This window comes from Caretta caretta, chromosome 2, assembly GCF_965140235.1.
Source record: "Caretta caretta isolate rCarCar2 chromosome 2, rCarCar1.hap1, whole genome shotgun sequence".
Taxonomy (NCBI): Eukaryota; Metazoa; Chordata; order Testudines; family Cheloniidae; genus Caretta; species Caretta caretta.
The window spans coordinates 158,513,877-158,535,090 of NC_134207.1; the positions used below are offsets into that span (position 1 = coordinate 158,513,877).

Genomic DNA, 21,214 nt, shown 5'->3' on the forward strand with positions numbered 1-21,214 from the left:
TTGAAAGTGAGCCAGTGACTTGAATGCATTGATTTTTAAAGGTTTTATATAAAATAAATAGGAAGGAAATATGTGTCTTAATGTAGTGGTCCATAAATTTTTCCACTGAATTTTATGGAATTCCAAAATTTTGACTTAAGAGATATAATAAAGAGAAGCAGGCTGGCCTACAAGTCACTGCCTGTGCCATTCTGCCAGGCTGCAGAGGAGCGCCAAAAAAAGGCAAGGGCATGTGTTAGAACAGGATGTATGTTTCCTGCCTGTTGTTGGAGGATGCTTTCCTAGTTATTGCTGAGGAGTTAGGCTGGTTAAGCAGAGTCCTTTCTCTCAGCTATATGGGGGCAATCTGCCTTTCAGCTTGTCCCCTTCCTCTTCTTGACAGCGTCTCAGTACCGAGCTCAGAGTGCAAAGGACAAGCTGGGAGGAAAAAGTCTCCTGTGTAGTAGCAGGGGCAGCAACTTCCACCACTGTGTGGAACAGGCTGTGAGGAAGACTGTCCTCAGACCTGTTGGGAGAAGGAGGGAAAAAGTAGGCCGTCACATGTGGCAGTGAAAGGAGCTTGCTAGAAGAGGGGGAAAGATTGAATTGTAGTGTTTAGGCAAACAGGAATAATAAAACATTTTCAAGCCTTGCCTACCTTTCTCTAGTTGTTGCAGCTCTGCTGTTTTGAATTTACGTAATATCAAGGGAGCCAAAAATAATAAAAACAACAAGGAGTCGAGTGGCACCTTAAAGACTAGTGGTTTATTTGAGCATAAGCTTTCGTGGGTAAAAACCTCACTTCTTCAGACGCACGAAAGCTTATGCTCAAATAAATCTGTTAATCTTTAAGGTGCCTCCGGACTTGTTGTTGTTTTTGTGGATACAGACTAACATGGCTAATAAAGAATGTTAGTACAGTAAATTGGATACCTAGGGTGTATTGTATAATCTGTTATACAAAAGGTTACTGTATGTCTTAAAATCACAGTTGAGTAACTAAATGCTCTTATTTGTACATATAATCTTTTAATTTGTTAAATTTACTTTGTTATAAATGAAACTTTACATAGTTTAATTTTTAAAATGGCCAAAACAAAAAATTCATGGGACATTAAAGTATTCGGTGTAGTGAAAAATGCATATTGATAATACTTACCTACTTCAGAACTAGTATGCAAATGTAACTCATGGAACTGATTATCACTTTTCCTGAGTATTCCCCAGGTATGTCTACACAGCAACTAGACATTTTTCTTTGATGTATAGACATACCCCCACACCCATTTCTACTTGTATGTATGACACACAAAGGCTTCATTATTTGGATTGTCCACTAACTCAGGATTTGTGCAGCCAGTGAATATGAAGTGAGATATTCTGATGAGATCTTCATCCTTGTTCTATAGGCTTCTGTGCAGCATGTTTCTGAACAAAGCCCCCAGTGAATATACTGCAGAAATGTTCATGCATACATTTTGAATCTTAAATAGGAGGAACGCTACCACAGCTATAATTTGTATTCAGAAATCTGAGCTTCAGCAGTTCTGATGAACAGGAAAATGTTGAAAATGAACCTGCTAAACGGTTCATTTTGTTATCCCATTTCTAGAGCCTTCTAAATCAGGGGAAATATTATGAATGTTTGCAAACCATACAGATGGAAGGTCCCCACAGTGGTTAGGATTGTATTGACTGGCAAATAGTTTGAAAATCTACCTACTTCTGGAAATGCAAACTAAATGTTCCAAATACTACAGTGTGAGCTAATTGGCACATAATTGACTAAAAACTTAGGCCTGGTCTGCACTACAGACTTAGGTAGATGTCAAGGCAGCTTACGTCAACCTATGTAAGCATCTACTACACTACGCAGCTTTTAATGACACGGCTGTGCCGCTACAGCCAAGCTGCGCCACTTAAAGGCGTGCAGCATAGCTGCTGTTTGTTGGCAGGAGAGCGCTCCTGCCGACAAAGCGCTGTTCACACCAGCACTTTTCGTCGGTAAAACTTCGTCTGTGTGTGTGCGTGTGTGTGTTTTAACACCCCTCAATGACGAAAGATTTGTCGACAAAGTTCCAGCATAGACAAAGCCTAAAATTTGCTCCCACTGACATAACTTACCCACTACTCTGCCTTAACTCCACCTCCACGAGAGCCAGAGTGTCAGTATCAATGTAGTTAGGTCGACACAGTGTCAGTGTAGACACTGTGTTACTTGCATAGACTGTTGCTGGCTTTCAGAAGCCATTTCTCAATGACAAAAACAAGAAGAAGTCCGGTGGCACCTAAAAGACTAACCAATTTATTTGGGCATAAGCTTTCGTGGGTAAAAAACCCACTTCTTCAGATGCATGGAGTGAAAATTACAGATGCGGGCATTATATACTGACATATGAAGAGAAGGAAGTGGAGATAACTCCTTTCCCTTCTCTTCTTATGTCAGTATATAATGCCCGCATCTGTAATTTTCACTCCATACATCTGAAGAAGTGGCTTTTTACCCATGAAAGCTTATGCCCAAATAAATCGGTTAGTCTTTAAGGTGCCACCTGACTCCTTATTGTTTGTGTGGATACAGACTAACACAGGTAAGTACACGGATACCTAACAATGACAGTTAATTGGTGCAAGCGCTCTTGGTGAGCATGTGCACCACTGGTATGAGCAAAGCGTAGATAAGCACAGGCAATGTAATTAGCGTGATGTCTGTACGCTGATGTAAATTATGTTGGCTTAATTTTGTACTGTAGAATGTGCTTAGTTACTGTGTCATGTAGCAAAGTGTTTCTGTAAAATAAGGATCTTAAACGTTTCAAAACTGCACGTATTGTGGGTTTTTCTTGAACATCAGGATTCCGACTGTTTCCAGCCTGCCCTAGACTTCAATGTTGGATGTTATGTTGTCAGCTAAGCCCCTGATTCTGAGGCAGAAGCTTGTGTTGGGATGTCATGTAGTTACAGTTCATTTGGATGTTAAAACCTCTAAAAGAAAGAAAATAGGTCAGTTAACTTCCTCCTGTGTTTTAGGGTATTAATACATTTTATAGTCTGGAGTCTTGAAAAATATTTGCATGTCACCTTTAGTAAAACAAAGCAAGAAATAAACTGGAATTGCTTGATTGCCAGTTATGAGTTTTCTTTCTATGCAGTAAAGCTGTGCTATCAATCATTCTGAGCAATAAACAAGGTAAAGTTATGTTATCTTTTATCTAAGCAAATAAAAGTACACAATAAAATATAGTGGAATACTACACTATAACTATATATCTGAAGCTAGCTTTTGGAGCAAAGAAAAAGGCTGCCCTATGCATTTTACACTGAGAGAGACGGGGTGAGGTAATACCTTTTATTGGACCAGCTTTGTTCTATGAATGCAGAGGTGTTAACTGCCCACTTCATTTTGAATGGTTTCATACAACATGTGGTAACTCTTTATGCTTAACAATCCCTGCCACTTTGTATTCAGCTATTCTTTTTCTTTGGTTTGGTAAATCTCAGTTCAGTTGCTTCACTCTTCCAAACCTAAATGACTACGTCTTATAGCCAAGGAACTAGAAACCTTTCATCTAGTTCATTAACATATAGCTAGTTAATGATACAAAAAAAGTGCAGTGACTAATGGGAGAGTTCCAAAGTTCATCCCCATAAAAATGTTTTTCTGAATGTCTTCTGATGACCTTGAATTTTTTTTTAAATATTTCTTTTACAATTCTTGCCTCTGGTATCAGTACCTCTTACCTTTCTTGTATAGGGTGCATGTTATAGTGGCACTGAAGCACTCCTATCATTAAGCTTATGTCATGACATCTGTTTAAAGGTCACCCTTTAAGTCATTTAAATGATTTCACAATATCAGTCCATATTTTGGTTGCATTGTAGTTCCTGCTACTCAACCTCTCCTGTTCACATTGTGGATTGGTTCTGTCTTCCTTTGTGTGTGTGTGTCTTCTCAAGTTTGTATCTTTTGCAGATTTGGGAAGTGTAGAATTTCCACCAAGGAAACACCTGACACGTGTCGTGACTGTATAGGATGTAGAGGTGCTTTGGTTAATCAAAAATACTACTTCTAGAAGGTGGAAAACATAGGAATCTGAGCAGAGCTATAGAGAGCATTACTGCTTGAAATCTGAAATGCTTCGCCTTTGTAACAAAAGGAGATTTGTGGTTACTGATATTGGCATGTCCTACACTTGCCGCTCCCTGCTCCTCAAGTCTCTCTTCAGTAGTTAGACCTCCACTTAACCTGAGCTTGGGCACCATTTCTTTGGCCAGACCTCATGTATATTACAATATGTGCATAATACCTCCTAGTTCAGGTTCCTCCTGGCAAAAAAAACACCCCAAAACCCATTACTGAATAATTTAAAAAATAACCATCCACCCTCCCAAAGGTCTCATGCCTTGCTGTGGCCAACAAAATAAACTGAATTTTTGTTATTCTAGACAAAACAGTTTGAGATGACATTACAAAATAGTTCAAACTAATTTACAAAAGTGAAATAGCTGTGATTTTTTTTCATACTGTTCAGTCTCAAAAACCTTCTCTCGTTACCCCAGACTTAAAAACAATTGTCTGTCAGAGTATATGCAGATTGGTCTTGTTTTAGCTGGTTAGCATGAGTTGTGGAGAAGTAGGGGTCAACACAGGAATTACAGATATTGCTCTATTTTTTAAATCTTGGGTAGATTTTTGTCTCTGTCACAGCCTGTATTTAGGAACAAGCAGGACTTTCCCCCCTACAAATTATCCTAAAACTATATGAATTCAATATTCTTTAGAGATATGTACTAACAAATTACAGTCAGAAGTAAAGCATATTTGTTTTAGACATTGTGTAACTGGAAATTATGGGAATCTGGCTCATAAAACATCTGTAAAGTAAAACATTTTACATAATTTTGAACATGTTTCAACAGTGGCCAGCAGCTTGCCAGGCTCTTGCACGTAACTTTCACTTTACTGTCTATGGAAAGAAGAATGCATCTGCTAAAGTTTCTGATTCGGTAAGTTCATATTTATCTATGGGACAGTCTTCTTTCCTGGTGGTTCAGTGTATATTCTTAATGTTTCTGGAATTTGGAAGGAGAGACTAGAACGGGATTATCAGAGTTCTGGTTTCATGTATACTTTTTTGTTGAAGAAAATTTCAGTAGGGGCAGTGAATCGTTAAAATGGATCATGCGTTGACTTTAGTAATACGTACTGCATTGATTAGAACCTACTTAAATGATTCATTCACACTATGCTAAGCTTGTGATACGGGTAAAATCAGTGATATACACAGTTTGAGAAACTTGCTATATATCCTCCAGTATACATTAAAAGAAAATGCATAAAGTAGTTAAACTGACACCCTGCTTGAGCTATAATCATTTGACTTATGATCTTAATGCAGTAATCTTTCTCCTCAGATTTCTACACAATATCCAGTAGTTGACCATGAATTTGATGCTGTCGTTGTGGGTGCTGGTGGGGCAGGTTTGCGGGCTGCATTTGGTTTGTCGGAGGCTGGATTTAATACAGCATGTGTTACAAAGCTGTTCCCTACCAGATCCCATACTGTTGCTGCACAGGTAAGAATTTAAATACAATTATGTTGACATTTAAAATACTAATATTTTCATAACACAGATTTTATGTATGGAATATTATGATTCATAAATTGACTGAATTTCAGTCCCCACATTATGATTAGTAAAAATGGAGATGAGGATCTAAGTAAAACAGTTTAGGAAAATTGTATATGTTTGACTTTTATTCTATGGCTTCCTTATTTTTTGTTGTATTAACATGCCACTCCATTTTATGATTTCAGTTGTTAAAGTGTGTACAGTGTTGTAATATATTCTGCTGTTCAAAATGTTTTACCCTAAAAAGAATGAGATGTTAACCATTGGGAAGTTGATAAAGATTTATAATTTCTACTTTATAAATGAGAGACAAGGTGGGTTAAGTAATCTCTCTTATTAAACTAACTTCTTTTGGTGAAAGAGATGTGTTTGAGTTTACACAGTTTCTTCAGGTTTGTACGCTGTATAAATAGCACAGCACATAAATTTGATTTTCAAGTAATTTGTCCGTTGTCTTAAATATTATTTAATATTGTGTGTTTTAATGGGATTGAGAAATGAACTGGCTTTTGAAATTGTGCATTTCAAATGTCACTTTGGGGAAATATATTTTTCATTTTCAGGGAGGGATCAATGCTGCTTTGGGAAACATGGAGGAAGATAACTGGAGATGGCACTTCTATGACACTGTGAAAGGATCTGACTGGCTGGGAGACCAGGATGCCATTCATTACATGACTGAGGAGGCACCTGCTGCAGTTGTAGAGGTGAAATTATTCATATTGAAGTTTATTTGAATTATAATTATCTGCAACCCAAATCAATATCCATAGTGACATTTTAATGATACAAAAAGAAAAGGAGGACTTGTGGCACCTTAGGGACTAACAAATTTATTTGAGCATAAGCTTTCGTGAGCTACAGCTCACTTCATCGGATGCATGCAGTGGAAGATACAGTGGGGAGATCTATATACACAGAGAACATGAAACAGTGGGTGTTACCATACACATTGTAAGGAGAGTGATCAGGTAAGGTGAGCTAGTACCAGCAGGAGAGTGGGGGGGGGGTTGGGGGGGGAACCTTTTGTAGTGATAATCAAGGTGGGCCATTTCCAGCAGTTGACAAGAATGTCTGAGGAACAGCCGGGGGGGGGGCCCCCGCGGGGCACGGAGAATAAACATGGGGAAATAGTTGTAAGAATGCTTGATAGAGATCTTGAAGGTGTTTCTCTGTCTGAGGGGTTGGAGCAAATGTGGTTGTATCGTAGAACTTGGCTGTAGACAATGGATCGTGTGGTGTGGTCTGGATGAAAGCTGGAGGCATGTAGGTAGGCACAGCGCTCAGTAGGTTTCTGGTATAGGGTGGTGTTTATGTGACCATCACTTATTAGCACCGTAGTGTCCAGGAAGTGGATCTCTTGTGTGGACTGGTCCAGGCTGAGGTTAATGGTGGGATGGAAATTGTTGAAATCATGGTGGAATTCCTCAAGGGCTTCTTTTCCAGGGGTCCAGATGATGAAGATGTCATCAGTGTAGCACAAGAAGAGTAGGGGCATTAGGGGTCAAGAGCTGAGGAAGCGTTGTTCTAAGTCAGCCATAAAAATGTTGGCATACTGTGGGGCCATGCGGGTACCCATGGCAGTGCCGCTGATTTGAAGGTATACATTGTCCCCAAATGTAAAATAGTTATAGGTGAGGACAAAGTCACAAAGTTCAGCCACCAGGTTTGCCGTGACATTATCGGGGATAGTGTTCTTGACGGCTTGTAGTCCATCTTTGTGTGGAATGTTGGTGTAGAGAGCTTCTACATCCATAGGGGCTAGGATGGTGTTTTCAGGAAGATCACCGATGGATTGTAGTTTCCTCAGGAAGTCAGTGGTGTCTCAAAGATAGCTGGGAGTGCTGGTAGCGTAGGGCCTGAGGAGGGAGTCTACATAGCCAGACAATCCTGCTGCCAGGGTGCCAATGCCTGAGATGATGGGGTGTCGAGGATTTCCAGGTTTATGGATCTTGGGTAGCAGATAGAATACCCCTGGTCGGGGTTCCAGGGGTGTGTCTGTGCAGATTTGTTCTTGTGCTTTTTCAGGGAGTTTCTTGAGCAAATGCTGTAGTTTCTTTTGGTAACCCTCAGTGGGATCAGAGGGTAATGGCTTGTAGAAAGTGGTGCTGGAGAGCTGCCTAGCAGCCTCTTGTTCATATTCCGACCTATTCATGATGAAAATAGATACAGATATTAGACTGGAATAGTAAACTTTGTATAAAGAGAAACTCCTTTCTTTGTTGCCTTCTTGAGCGTGAGTGATAGGTTTATTAGTGTTACAAAGCAGCCATAACAGTAACTAGGGATGTAAATATTGTTTAAAAAGTTAACCGTTTAAACGATTAAAAAATATTTCGTTACAACGGTTAACTGATTAAAGGGGCTGCTCTGGCTGGCCAGTTGGCTGGCCTGCAGGTTAACAGTTAAGGCAGATTACTTGGTAAGACTAATGCTTATTGGTTAACAAGTTAACATTTTACATCCCTAACAGTAACTTGCCTGTTGCTGAAGTCCACAGTTATATCTCTAATACTTTGTTTGGGCTCAATAGCTGGAAAATTATGGAATGCCGTTTAGCAGAACAGAAGAAGGAAAGATCTATCAGCGTGCCTTTGGTGGACAGAGCCTTCAGTTCGGAAAAGGGGGACAGGCTCATCGATGCTGTTGTGTCGCGGACAGGACAGGACACTCACTGTTGCATACACTGTATGGCAGGGTAAGAGACTGTGAAATGGGAAACAGAACTTGACTTTCGTTTTTAACTAATGGCTACTATAGGGATTTAAAAATCTTGTTAGAAGTAATAGTGCTGTTACTTGTGGGCTCTGCTATATATGAGTTTAGAGTCAGCAAGGAATCCAGGAAAATTCCTAATCTTGATCCCAGGCCTCCTTTTTTCCCCTGGCATGCCTCCGCTTGATATCAGCGTGACAGAAACAGAAGAAGGCTGAAAAAAGAATCTGCTTTTCCTGCACTTCTTCCTGGAGAGAATGCATAGATAGTAAGCTCTGCTAATTTTGTGGCCAGAGGAAGCTCTCTCTTCCTTTTGCTGCTATGCCATGACACACTCACCTACTGCCCCTCCCCCCACAACCACTCATCCGGCCCTTGGCCAGTACCAGGAAGAGTTCATCTAAACCTTCTCATGGGCCAAGAAAAAACTGTGACAGAGCACCCCAACAGGGAAGTAGCAAGTAAGATCAGCCTCCATCTACCCTCACAGCAAGTATGGGAAACTAGGAGGGTAAGCGTGGTTCTGGAAATGCAAAAGTGCTACCATGAAGCTGCCTGAGCTTGTCTCATCAGCCTCTACTGGTGACCACAGCTCTACTTAATAGGTCCTGTCTATCTCCTAATGCAAGGCCATAAAAGATGGAAATATCCAGAGTATCATTAAGAACTAGTAAGTGTCCCTTAGACCTAATTTCAGTAAGGACTTAACAGCCCATGTTTATGCACTCTTTACAGAGGCTTAGCTAATTGTTCATCTCTATCCTGAGTGAGGCCTGTATGTGGAACCATAATATAGATAAATAGTATAGGGGCTGAAGAGAGATGGGGCACCTGCTTCTAGGTGCTGTCTGGTTCTTCCAGAGATGAAGAAAGCTCCCATAGTCCACTTGCCCAGCTGCTGGTATCTTTGGCCCTGTTAACACCTTAATATAGTGCTTGTAGTGTGATGTGAGCTTTCTCCAGGGTATTTGTGGGGTAATATGCTAGTGCATGGGACAGGAACTGAAAGAGATCAGCAAGTGAGACTCACCATATACCAGGTATTGTCAACTACACAAAGTAAACTGAAACATGGACTTTTTCTCATCTACCTTCGTTGTTACTTATACCAATGATAAGTACAACATTTTCAGATAAATTTGATGAGAGACTGTTCCTTTAAATGGTTTGGTAATTAAGAATGGCCTGTCCAATCTAAATGTTCTGTATTTTCTAGAATACCATTATCCTAAAAGAGCCGCAGACTTTCTGCATACAGGCTTATCTGGATAATAGTTTCCATGAGAACTGGGTCTGATTTTATTCTTATGTAACTAGGCACTTTTTAACAAGGCTGTGGAAAAAAAATTTGTTTAGCTTTTGCATGTTCCTTAACTATTGAAAATTTTTTCTTTTCTAGTCCCTACGATATGATACCAGCTATTTTGTTGAGTATTTTGCCTTGGACCTCCTGATGGAAAATGGAGAATGTCGTGGAGTTATTGCACTTTGCATAGAAGATGGCTCAATACATCGTTTAAGAGCAAAGAACACTGTTGTTGCCACTGGGTAATGTGATATAAAATTATGCTGAAGTAAAAAAAAAAACAAAAACTTTGTAATGTGAGGTAGCATAATCTAGAACCTAGAGGAGAGGATATGGGTGTCTGGAGACAAGGGTTTGAGTCCAAATTATGGTGTTGGCACACTGACCTTGCACAAGACATTTCATATGTCTCCATTTCCCCATCTGTAAAAGGGGAATAATAATCCTTCTACTTAAATCACATTTTACCTTTTGGGTGCAAACAGTATAAATGCAATTTAATTACTCCATTTAGGTTTAGTTCCATGCTTTAATATACTGTATTTACTCAACCTTAACATTAATACTTTCATAATGTAAATTCACTACCCTGAGTTTAGCTTTACGTTCCAAAGCAATACTATAAAGCTAAATCTAGGGGCAGTTAGTGTGGGCTGGGAAGTAAGGGATAATCTTTAAAATATTTTAAAGTTGCATTATACTTTCGCTTTTACTTAATACTAGATGTAAACTGGCAGTGGCAAGACAATGTATCTATAGGGCCTACTGAGTAGTCCTCCTCCAGGAGATTTTTGTGCGAGGTAAAGTGTAGCCGCTCCCAGTGTGTCAAAAATATATTCAGAAAATACAAACAGAAATGGATGTACTGCAGGGTAACCCAGTGGATCACTAAAAGACTAATTGTGGTAACCCATGTAATTTTGGTGCAACAATTACATGTGATCCTAATTTTGGGTAACTGATCTTCTCTGCCCTGTCCTCTTTTGTCGGTCCTGCCCTCTTCTGCATTAGTCTTTTATCTCCTTGTTAGATTTAGATCAGCAACTCTAGCATAAATGGAATAATACTGAGTTTGTGCAGAGAAGCACAGTTTGTGTTTGGTGGCTGCATAATGTGGGTGCCTTATATTAGGCCCCTAAATAAGTGAATTGATTTTTTTTCAGAGATACTGAGCAATCACAATCCTGTTAAAGTCAATAGGAGCGCTGTATGCTCGAATCTCTGGAAAATCAAGACTTTTTTTAATGTAAAAATGAATTTAGGTGCCAGAATTTATGCAATTGAGTTTAGACAAAACTTCCAAACTTTATTTCAAGCTGTGAAAATTGCACCTTAGATGTACAATCCTGGTTTTACATTATTTTTATCTCCCTTCGGCATTGTAGTATGCTGTTCCTGAAGTTGCTAACAGCACTAGTCTCATTAAACTTGTGCACTTGAGGTAGTGTCATGGAAATAAGAAACAGAGGAGAAATAACTTATCTTCCTGAAAGAATTCTGCATGAAGAAAGGCACCGTTTTCAGAAAAAAACACAGTTCTGGTATTTAATTGAGCAGAGCCAAATCACCTGACCCAAAGTAAAACAATGGGTGTATGAGGGGAAAATGGCATGTGACTCCTCTCTCAAAAAATTGACCCCATTAGTGGGACATAATTCCACTGACAACTTTTGAAAAGACCCCTAGTTAGCAATTCTAGAGGAAGTGTGGTGCTATTCCTCTTTCACCTACTAGCCTCAAGTTATTTTTCAGATATTAGTTGAGCTAGATGATCCTCCACTTGATCAAGTTGCACAGCACACAACCTATCCATTTCGTTCACATTAAGCTTCTCACAAATTTAATTTAACCTAATGTGTGTGATAAATGAGTACAGTGGCTGACTGAATGCTATGCATAAAGTCCTCTGCTTTAGTTGAATTGTAAATCTGCCATTGTGCAAAGAATAAGCTAAACATCCTAATGAAATCTTACTGCTTCTCTACTGATTTCTTAAGGAAAATATTGCAGACAAATTTTAATTTTTGAAATGTTTTCTCTAGTGGGTATGGCCGCACCTTCTTCAGTTGCACATCTGCTCATACCAGCACAGGTGATGGTACAGCTATGGTCACACGAGCTGGCCTTCCTTGCCAGGACTTAGAGTTTGTACAGTTCCACCCTACAGGTACAGTATAAGACTAGAAAGGCACTCTTCATTTTCTAGGAATTTGAAGTATTCAAAAAATAATATCTCTGAAATATTAAGCCTCACAGTTTTATAGTATTTAAGAGGTGTAGTATCTTAAGCAGGTTCAAAGCTTTTCAGCTCACTCTTAACATCCAGTTTCAAGTTGCAGGTTCCCCTGCAACATTTAGTATTGTAAGCAACTAAATGGAGCAAGGAATTGACATTCATTAAACTTATTTAGATGTTTTTGTTGTCTGCAACTGTTGTAGGGAAAAATACAGAATCCTGAATTCAGGAGTCTTATGAAATAAAGTGGGAGATGCTTCAACTGTTGTATAAAAAGTACTTAAGTTGTACATTTTGGTATAAACTTACATGCAATTAATTTTGGGCTTTAAACACTCTACCAAATATAGTTACTTTATAAAATTTAGGTTCGTGTTTCAAAATTGTAATCTAATGCCTCCACTTGTCTCTAGCTTTAAAATAACAAAAATGAATTATTCCTTTAATTTTTTAAATCTTAGGTTGTACACTGCATTTGTTTCTTAATCCTGGGAAGCATTAGTGTCAAGAAATCAGTTGATAATTCCAAAAGAAATAAGATTAAAGTTCAAAAATACAGTATTGATTAAAGACTTTCTAATAATTGAAGTCAAGATCTTCATAATTAAGGATCTGCACACAAGTTTGCCTTTGATGTAGTGTCCATGCTCCTCATGATACTTGACCAGTGAACTGAATGTATATAAGCATACTTGACAGAATTTGATTTTTATTGTTTAAGTTTTGACTATTAATATCAATTTTTATTTTTAAGCACTTTTTTGATATTTTTTTTAACAATTTTCCCAGTTGTGGGAAATTAAGGAGAGCCTTAGGTTTTGGGGTTAGGCCAGGGCTGCAGGTGGCTCTCTATGTGGCTGAGGGTTCAGAGAGACCCAGGTAGAAGGTGTAGGGGAGTCTGCGGTCTTGGTCCGGGGAGCAGAGATCTCTGTCCAGGGATGTAAGGAGGAGGTTGAGCCCCCTGCTGTAGGGAAGGCCTCACCATTGCTGAATGGCTCTTGCTGGGGAGAGCCCTGCTGCCTGCCAGTGAGTGAGCAGGGCAATGACAACAGAGCTGCAGAGGGCTCCCCACAGGGCCAGTGACACTGGATCCCTGCCGGGGCAAGGTGCAGAGAAAGCTGTGATCCTGGCAGGGAGAGCAGAGGTTGCTGGCTAGGGCCATGACGACCAGCCCCCAGCTGCAGGAGAGGCCAACCCAGCTGCTGAGCGGTTCCTGCCTGGGAACAGCTTCTATACTCCTAGGTGAGAGGGTGCGGAGCCATAATAGTAGGACTGTAGAAAGCTGCCTGCATGATTGCAGGCTCATGACATGAATCCTTGTAGGTCAGGGGTGAGAAAACTGCGGCCTTTGGGCCGGATGCGGCCAGCCAGCCGTTTTAAGCTGGTCCTCAAGCTCCCACTGGGCAGTGGAGTCTGGTGAAATAAACGTTTACTGTGTGTCAGGTGAAATAAACGTTTACTGACAACTAACAATTTAAACTGAATCCTGCCAAGCCTGTTACAAGTATATTATAGTGCAGTCTTTGTGATTTCAGAAGGTGCAGGGACATAACTACTGTGTTAATTGGTTTGATATGTGAATTGCAGTGTGAGTGGGAAGGGGAAGGTATATTGAAATATTGTGGAGTCTTCCAGCAACTGCATTTTTCGGGTAGATGGAAATCTATTGGGCTGCCTCTTATACTGGAATTGTAGAAAATGTTTATGGAAGGTAAGAAACTAGCTGTTGGTGTTGAAGTGAGGGACAGTGTGTCTTTGGGACTATTGGTTATATGTAGTCATGGACCTGTACTTAATGTATGGGTGATGAAGGCTTATGGAAAGGTGGATGAGGTATGGTTACTTGGTCATAGCTTAGTAAAATGGTCATTCTTGGATATCTGGAGTGTGGGTCTTAAGTTTTTCTGGATCTTTGAATTTCCTAACTTTAAAAGGTGTTATAACTATAATGTTATAATGAGATTTCATTGTGTATACATATGTTATATTTACCATCATTTATCACTTTAAGGCTTTTTTAGTCAAAGAATCTTTATAGTTTAAGTTATTGAATTATCAATGTCAGTATTCCTTAAATTTGTTAATCAGCCAACACTTTCACTTCCCAGGATCACCCAGAGGAGTGAGATGATCAAATGGGTCTTGCTAAGTTTGGGGAAAGAAAAGACAAGACTCACTAAGCTAATCTTTACTTCCTGGGTGACCCAGGGAGCCACAGAAGCATACCTGACAGGTTTCAGAGTAGCAGCCATGTTTTTCTGTATTCGCAAAAAGAAAAGGAGTACTTGTGGCACCTTAGAGACTAACAAATTTATTTGAGCATAAGCTTTCGTAAGCTACAGCTCACTTCATCGGATGCACTGATGACTGAATGCATCCGATGAAGTGAGCTGTAGCTTATGAAAGCTTATGCTCAAATAAATTTGTTAGTCTCTAAGGTGCCACAAGTACTCCTTTTCTAGAAGCATACCTGTTACACTCCTCCTCCTTCCTTACAGTCGTAGTAGTGGAGGAGCAAAGATGTGGAACTGCAGACAGTCATAAAATCGTTGATCGTATGCAGCATGGTTTCTGAGTTAAGTCCTCAGACAACAGGGTGTTCAGAAACATTGAGACCTTGCAGAGTTTACAGGCTCCACTGAGACGCTGCAGATTTCTGTGTTTCACACGATCATAGTGAGCAAGTCCCAAAGTAACCACCCTTCCAGGAAAAGTGTTCAAAGGTACTAATTGCCTTTTGGGACAGATAAATAAAACAATTGATTTTAGATGGTTTGAGGGATGATGTTCACAAAGGTCAAATTTAACAATTGAAAAGTCTCTGTTGCAACTCTTGTATGTCCAAATCCTGGCTTTTTTTAACTTTGCATTTGGTACAAAAATCCTTCTTTGGCAGGAGATCACAAATGTAAATTTTAGACAGTCTTTTTGAGGAGGAGGATTGAGGCCCAAGTGTGGAATATAATAGAAAACAATTTAAAACATTAACTTGGAGTATTCAGTGGTGTGACTGTTCTCATGATAACAAGGACTGTGGGTCACCTTCTTACTCCCTGCCTCCAGGGAGAGGGAATCTTTCTTGTTTTGCTGGGTGTCAGCTCCCTGACACCTCCAGACTTTCAACAACTCAAGCACTCTTCTCTGGGCTGTGTCAGCCCTGTCTTCCCCTTGCAGGTTAATAATAGTTGCACTCAAATCCCAAGGCCCTTTGAATTTTTCTCCTGTGATATCCAGCTCCTGACACTGGTTACTCTCAGAAATTCTAGATTGTCTGCGCCCAAAGGTGCAATATATCCCAATTTACCAGTTTTACATTAAACCACTGCTTCCTGTAAACCACACAGCACTTGTGAGCACTTACAATACAATGAGATGGTAGGTTTAAGAAAATAAGAATTTAACTAGAAATGAGAGAGTGGTGAAAACAAGTAGTTACAGTACAAAACAAAATAATAAAATGCTAACCTGGATCACTAGTGTATTTTCCCCCAAAAGTTTAGTCTATTATACAGCTGGGAGCTGGCTGGGTTCCCAAGAACCCATATCCAGACCTTCATGAAAGCAATCCTATTCAGAGGTTTTCCATAGTGGATTGGTCCGTAGCGACTTTCCCCACACACCGGTATACTGAAAGTCTTTTATCTTTATTCATAGCCAGAGTGATCCCAAGGGGGCTATAATGTTCCTTCTTACCTTCAAGTGGTTTCAATCATTTGCAGTAGTCTTTGATAGTGTTTTTTTTTTTTTTTTTTTATTGACTGTTCTGGGATGTGGCAAGGGTAGACAATAGAACCTTGTATTACCTCACTGACTGACTTGGTAGGATGACAACTCCCTCTTGCTGGAACGGGTCATCAAGGAGACACACTACCCCTGTGACTAATTTTTACTCCAAGTCCGTGAAGCATACTTTCAGTATAAATACATTATTCTGTAAATATTATCTTTGTATACGTCTCAGAGTGATTGAGTCTTGACAAGTTACAAGCTTTTTATAGCCTTTTTTATGGATAAACATCCTGTAAGACATGTTTGATGTAGTGAGTTTGTCAGGTCTGAGGTGAGAGCTGTTTGCAAAGAACAGGGGACCTTATGCCAAGAAGTCTGTGTGTCATGGATGGGTCCATAATTAAAAAATACTTGTTATACTTCCATTCTTACAATAATTTGATTATAAAGTTGTCATGTAAGTATTTTATAACATTGCTACTTCCTGCTTTGCAGGTATCTATGGTGCTGGTTGTCTTATTACAGAAGGTTGTCGTGGTGAAGGAGGTATTCTTATTAACAGTGAAGGTGAAAGATTTATGGAGAGATATGCACCTGTTGCTAAGGATCTGGCTTCCAGAGATGTAGTGTCTCGTTCTATGACCATTGAAATCCGTGAAGGAAGGTTTGTTTAATTTTTCAGTGGCATTGTGATATGAATACATCTTTACATTTGGTTAAAGCAGATAGGGAGTTATATGATAGTTCATGGAAGTCTTTTGATCATTTTGAGCAGCCAGTTTTAATTGGTAGATTGCTGAAGATTTTACATATATTTCAGGCAAAAATCTTGAATTTGAAATCAAGCTCCCTTTTAATATGGTAATCAGAAAAGATCTCCAGAGTCTTTTTTGTTGAAGTCAAATTAAAGCGTTTAGGCCAGATTCTCAAAAACACTCAGGAAGCAGCAGCTCTCATTGAAAACAGTGGGAGGAGCTGTTGTGCTCTTGAAAATCTGACCCATAACTTTTTGGTATTTTGCTGAAGTCATAAGATACCACAGATGTTCTTAATATTCATTAGATAATTCATTAGATAATTTCTAAATGGTATGGTAATTACTTGTAAATTGCTATATCACCAACATCTTCGGAGGACAAGAAGACTTTATATTGAAGTTTTCTGAAAACTTGGTTTAAAATACACGAGTCTCATGATTATGGTAGGAAAGACAGTGGAGTAAGGGGAAAATTTAAAGTGGACACAAGTTGAGGAAGGATGTCAGTTATTTTTTTTCCTCTCTTCTGTGCTTCCAGATGCATCAGTTTTTCTAAACAGGATGCATAAATAGACACACAAATTTGGTCATGAATCAAATCTTAAGTTTTGAACTCCCAAACGATTACTCGAAACAGAATAGAAATAAAGTGACTTAAATTCTGAATTTTTTTTTTCTGGTGTTAGTGCTTCACATCACCATGCAGATGACTCGTTAAGATCAAAGTCTTCCTAGATAGTTTTTAGATAATATGGTCGGGGTGCTTTTGAAATGGGTGCTTTTATATATAGAGAATTCTGCAGAGGCCAGTATTCTAACCTGCAACTCATGTTTCCTTTTACATTAGGGGCTGTGGCCCTGAAAAAGACCACGTATATTTGCAGTTGCACCATTTACCACCACAGCAGCTAGCAATGCGCCTCCCTGGAATTTCAGAAACAGCTATGATATTTGCTGGTGTGGATGTCACAAAAGAGCCTATTCCTGTTCTTCCTACTGTGCATTACAATATGGGAGGTATTCCTACTAACTACAAAGGGCAGGTAACTACCATAGATCAGTATGGTGAAACCATTTTTCTCTAGTAGAAAGGAAATGTTTGGTTCCTTGTAAAATTAGTGTGAACTGAGCATGCTATTAGATTTATATGTACAAGCATGTTAAATTACATAACCTTAAGAGTAAATGTTAAAGGAAAACTTGCAAAATATCATAATTTGGTTTGTCCTGTAAACAAGTTGTCAGAGTTCTCAGGTTGTTTGGGTGGAGCTGGAACCCTGTAGACAGTATGCAAAATATGAAATGTATTCTTTAAATATGCATGAAATCTACAGAATTTCTTTATATTAGCCATGTGAAAGCTTATCCAGATGAGGGTAGTACTGTATAGTTAAAAATGGATTATAGCTGGGCCTGAACTACAAATCATTAAGGGTTTAGGTTATGTGGATTATCTGTGCCACTGCTGCAATTCCTGCACTAAAATTGGTTACTTCAGTTTGCTGCTGTTTAAATGTCAATTTTAATGGCAACCAGTCCCAGCGTCAGCCAGAGTGAATCTGTGAATGGACCAGTCTGATTTCTTGGACTAGTTCCTTTCAGTCAGTTTTTAAAATAGCTATAAAATCCTGCCTTGTGAATGTGGCCTGGCATTATAAAAGGTCCAGTGTTCTTCCCACTCTACTCAGAATTTTACTACAAAAATATTTTGGTGAATTGTAGTACTTTGTGTCTCAGAGATGGTGGCAAAACATAAGAATTAAACTGTTAATACTACATTCTTATATAGCACTTTTTTCAATTAATAAATTTTTCTCATGAAGTCTTCCCCCCTTTTAAAATCTATCACTTACTATTTGGATTTCTTTGACTTCATGCTTTCAGGACAAATAAGTGACATTCAGAAACATTCAAATGAAACTTTGACACTGTACTACAAGTGATCTTTATTTTACAAATGAATTTGCAAACATGTTGAGTGAATTACTTCTGAAATGACAGGTAATTACACATGTGAATGGCAAAGATCAAGTAGTACCTGGCTTGTATGCTTGTGGTGAAGCAGCCTCTGCATCTGTTCATGGTGCTAATCGACTTGGAGCAAACTCTCTTTTGGACTTGGTGGTCTTTGGTCGTGCTTGTGCTCTTAGTATTGCAGAATCATGCAAGCCTGGTAAGATTCTACAAGTTTAACTTAAATTGTATCAAGATGCATTGTTATAAATTCTCATCCTTAGAACACTCTCATATCTTTAACTCTTAGCAAGTAATTATAGGGCTATTAGCTAGACTATTAGAAAATTGCAGTAGCTTTTTTTTATAACTGTTATACATAACATGCAGTGTTACTGACTGTTCAAGAAGTCACCATACTGTATCTAATTGCAGGAAAATATAATTCTGCCAAAGCAGCTGGAAAATACGATCAAGAAGCTTTTATCCCAAACCAGAAAAATTTAACATTACTAACGTTATCACAAGTTTTAAGAAACAAGGCCTTGCAACATACTGCATTTTGAGGTGGATGGTACAGTGCAGACTCATCTTATACTGTTTATTCTTATATTAAACTAGTCTGAGATGGCATTTGCTGTAGCCTTGCACATACAACATGTTAAATTTTTAGCGTTTAACATAATATCCGTTCCTTCGGGTGCATCTCAGTTTGCAACATAACTGAGAATTTGGAAGGCAATTTACATATTGACTTAATACCTAGAACTTTCCACTGTAACTTCTATGATTCTATAGTTTGATCTGAAAGCAAATAATACATTCTAAAACTATTAATGCAGGTTTTGATTTTAATAATTTCTGATTTTGGGGATCAGAAGAACACTTTCATCTAGTTTCTTTAAAAGGATTAGCACAGTGCCCTTTATTTCTGGTTAGTTTACATGTGTAAACATACAAAAACCTGTAACTGAAATCACATCTACTGAAGTAGTGGGCTGGAGCTGAAGAGGGGTACATAGGCCAAGCTACAGAAAGAATGTGCACTCAAACTAGAAATCTGATTTGGATTAGCTCTTATTAAAGAGGCTTAATTAATACTATCCAGGGAGAAGAAATGGGATTTAAACATGGTTGTATGGCAGGCTCACTTCCTATGCTTCCCTGAAGTCTAGGACATTGTATAAATCCCAGCCATAAAACTCTGAGCATTAAGGTTGAGATTAAGTTAAATGCTAATAGAACACTTCACATTTAAAAACCCAAAACGTATCTAATCAAATATATCTAAATTAAGTCAAGAAATTCCTGTTAGTTCACAGGACCAACACTGACCTTAATTGTTGTCACTCACCCTCCCCATTGATAACTCTCCAGTACAAGCTGTAACTATTTAGAACTGTACCTGTTTCTCTGAGAATTCTGAATCCACCTACCATCTATAGGCTGGAGATCTGACTTTTCCCCACATGTTTCTTGTCAGCAATGATAACCATTGCATCTTCTCTGTATGGAGTAGAGATGACACTCTGTCCTTATCTACCGCTTCAGTTTGGGCTATACCTCTCTTGCTCCCTCAGTATGAGTTTGAGACTTCACCAATCAGTTATGTGCTACAGATCAGTTTGTGCCCTTATGTGCCTACATGTGGGTCCTGGAGCCCACAATAACTTATAAACCCTGGGAAAATTTGACCTTAGATTCCCCCTTGGGACCCAATACAGAATGTGAGTGGAGGGATGGCATACTTCTGTAACACTGATAAAACTTGGTTTCTCCTTTGTGACTATTGGTGAGGTGTTCTCTGACAATATGTGAAGTGTTATGAAGGATGATGTGGCCTTAAAGGCTGGAATTTTTACTGTTGTCTTTCTTCTGAGCTTAAGTTATATATTTTTTCAAATTTATCGTAGAATTGGCACTAATATTTAAACCATTTTCAAGCTGTAAAACACTGCATACTGAGTGGTAGTATGGAAAGTCTGTTTTGAAATGTTTTAGTTCATCTACACATCTTGGTTTATCTCCTGCCAAAAGTTAAAAATGCTATGATTGACATCACAGTTAAGTTTAATACGTTGCAGTCTTAATTATTCCTTTGTATCTCAAAGTGCTCTATAAATGTAAATGAACTGAGCCTCTCCATCTCCATGAGGCAAGTAAGTAGTAGCTTCGCTTTACAAATGGGGAAACTGAAGCATCGTACTGACAGGCTATAACTTGACTGAGGTCACACATTAATTTAGTGGCAGACAGGAATGGAACACAAGTGATCTCACTTCACTGTCTCTAGTCACTAAACATGATTCTAACAAGTTCAAATGGAGAATAAACATAGGTAATTGATGTATCCTGAAGTTGTGTTTTCATATAAACATCCGAAGTAATACAAGGAAAGATATGTGCATACCTTCTCTCAGAATAGAAATGTGGTTTATTATTTTCCAGATACTGTCATCAGCAGCTTTTAAAAAAGACTTAAGTTATCCTTGTCTATCAAGAAACAATGACAGGCTCTCTTATTTTGAGATAAATATAAAATAAAATATAAAAGAAGCAACTAAAAATAGTTATTCCTGTGTAAAATTGCCACAGGCTGAGGATCATTAAATCTTGATTTTATTGAAATAATTGCATAAGAAAACTGAAGATGTTTACCCTTAATAGGAGAATCGGTTCCCTCAATTAAACCAAATGCTGGAGAAGAATCTGTTGCAAATCTTGACAAACTACGATTTGCCAATGGAAACATAAGAACATCAGAACTGAGGCTTAATATGCAAAAGGTAAGGATCTCACTACCAATGACTGTAGCACAGTATCTTGAGATGAGGTTGATATTAAAATATACTATAGGTGTTTATGAAAACTGAGTTGCTATTTAGTAGAGCTGACGCTCAAACTT

General features: G+C 38.7%; 1 protein-coding gene across 1 annotated transcript in view; it reads left to right on the forward strand.

Annotated features, from left to right (window-relative positions):
• The window catches only part of SDHA (succinate dehydrogenase complex flavoprotein subunit A), a 28,434-nt gene that overhangs the window by 2,083 nt on the left and 5,137 nt on the right, over window positions 1-21,214 (forward strand). The window contains exons 2-11 of the mRNA XM_048839356.2: window positions 4,900-4,986; window positions 5,395-5,556; window positions 6,177-6,320; window positions 8,147-8,311; window positions 9,728-9,876; window positions 11,677-11,801; window positions 16,095-16,263; window positions 17,204-17,399; window positions 18,358-18,529; window positions 20,977-21,095. Of these exons, the coding sequence (XP_048695313.1) occupies window positions 4,900-4,986; window positions 5,395-5,556; window positions 6,177-6,320; window positions 8,147-8,311; window positions 9,728-9,876; window positions 11,677-11,801; window positions 16,095-16,263; window positions 17,204-17,399; window positions 18,358-18,529; window positions 20,977-21,095 (1,488 nt within the window). The remainder of the gene's footprint in view (window positions 1-4,899; window positions 4,987-5,394; window positions 5,557-6,176; window positions 6,321-8,146; window positions 8,312-9,727; window positions 9,877-11,676; window positions 11,802-16,094; window positions 16,264-17,203; window positions 17,400-18,357; window positions 18,530-20,976; window positions 21,096-21,214) is intronic.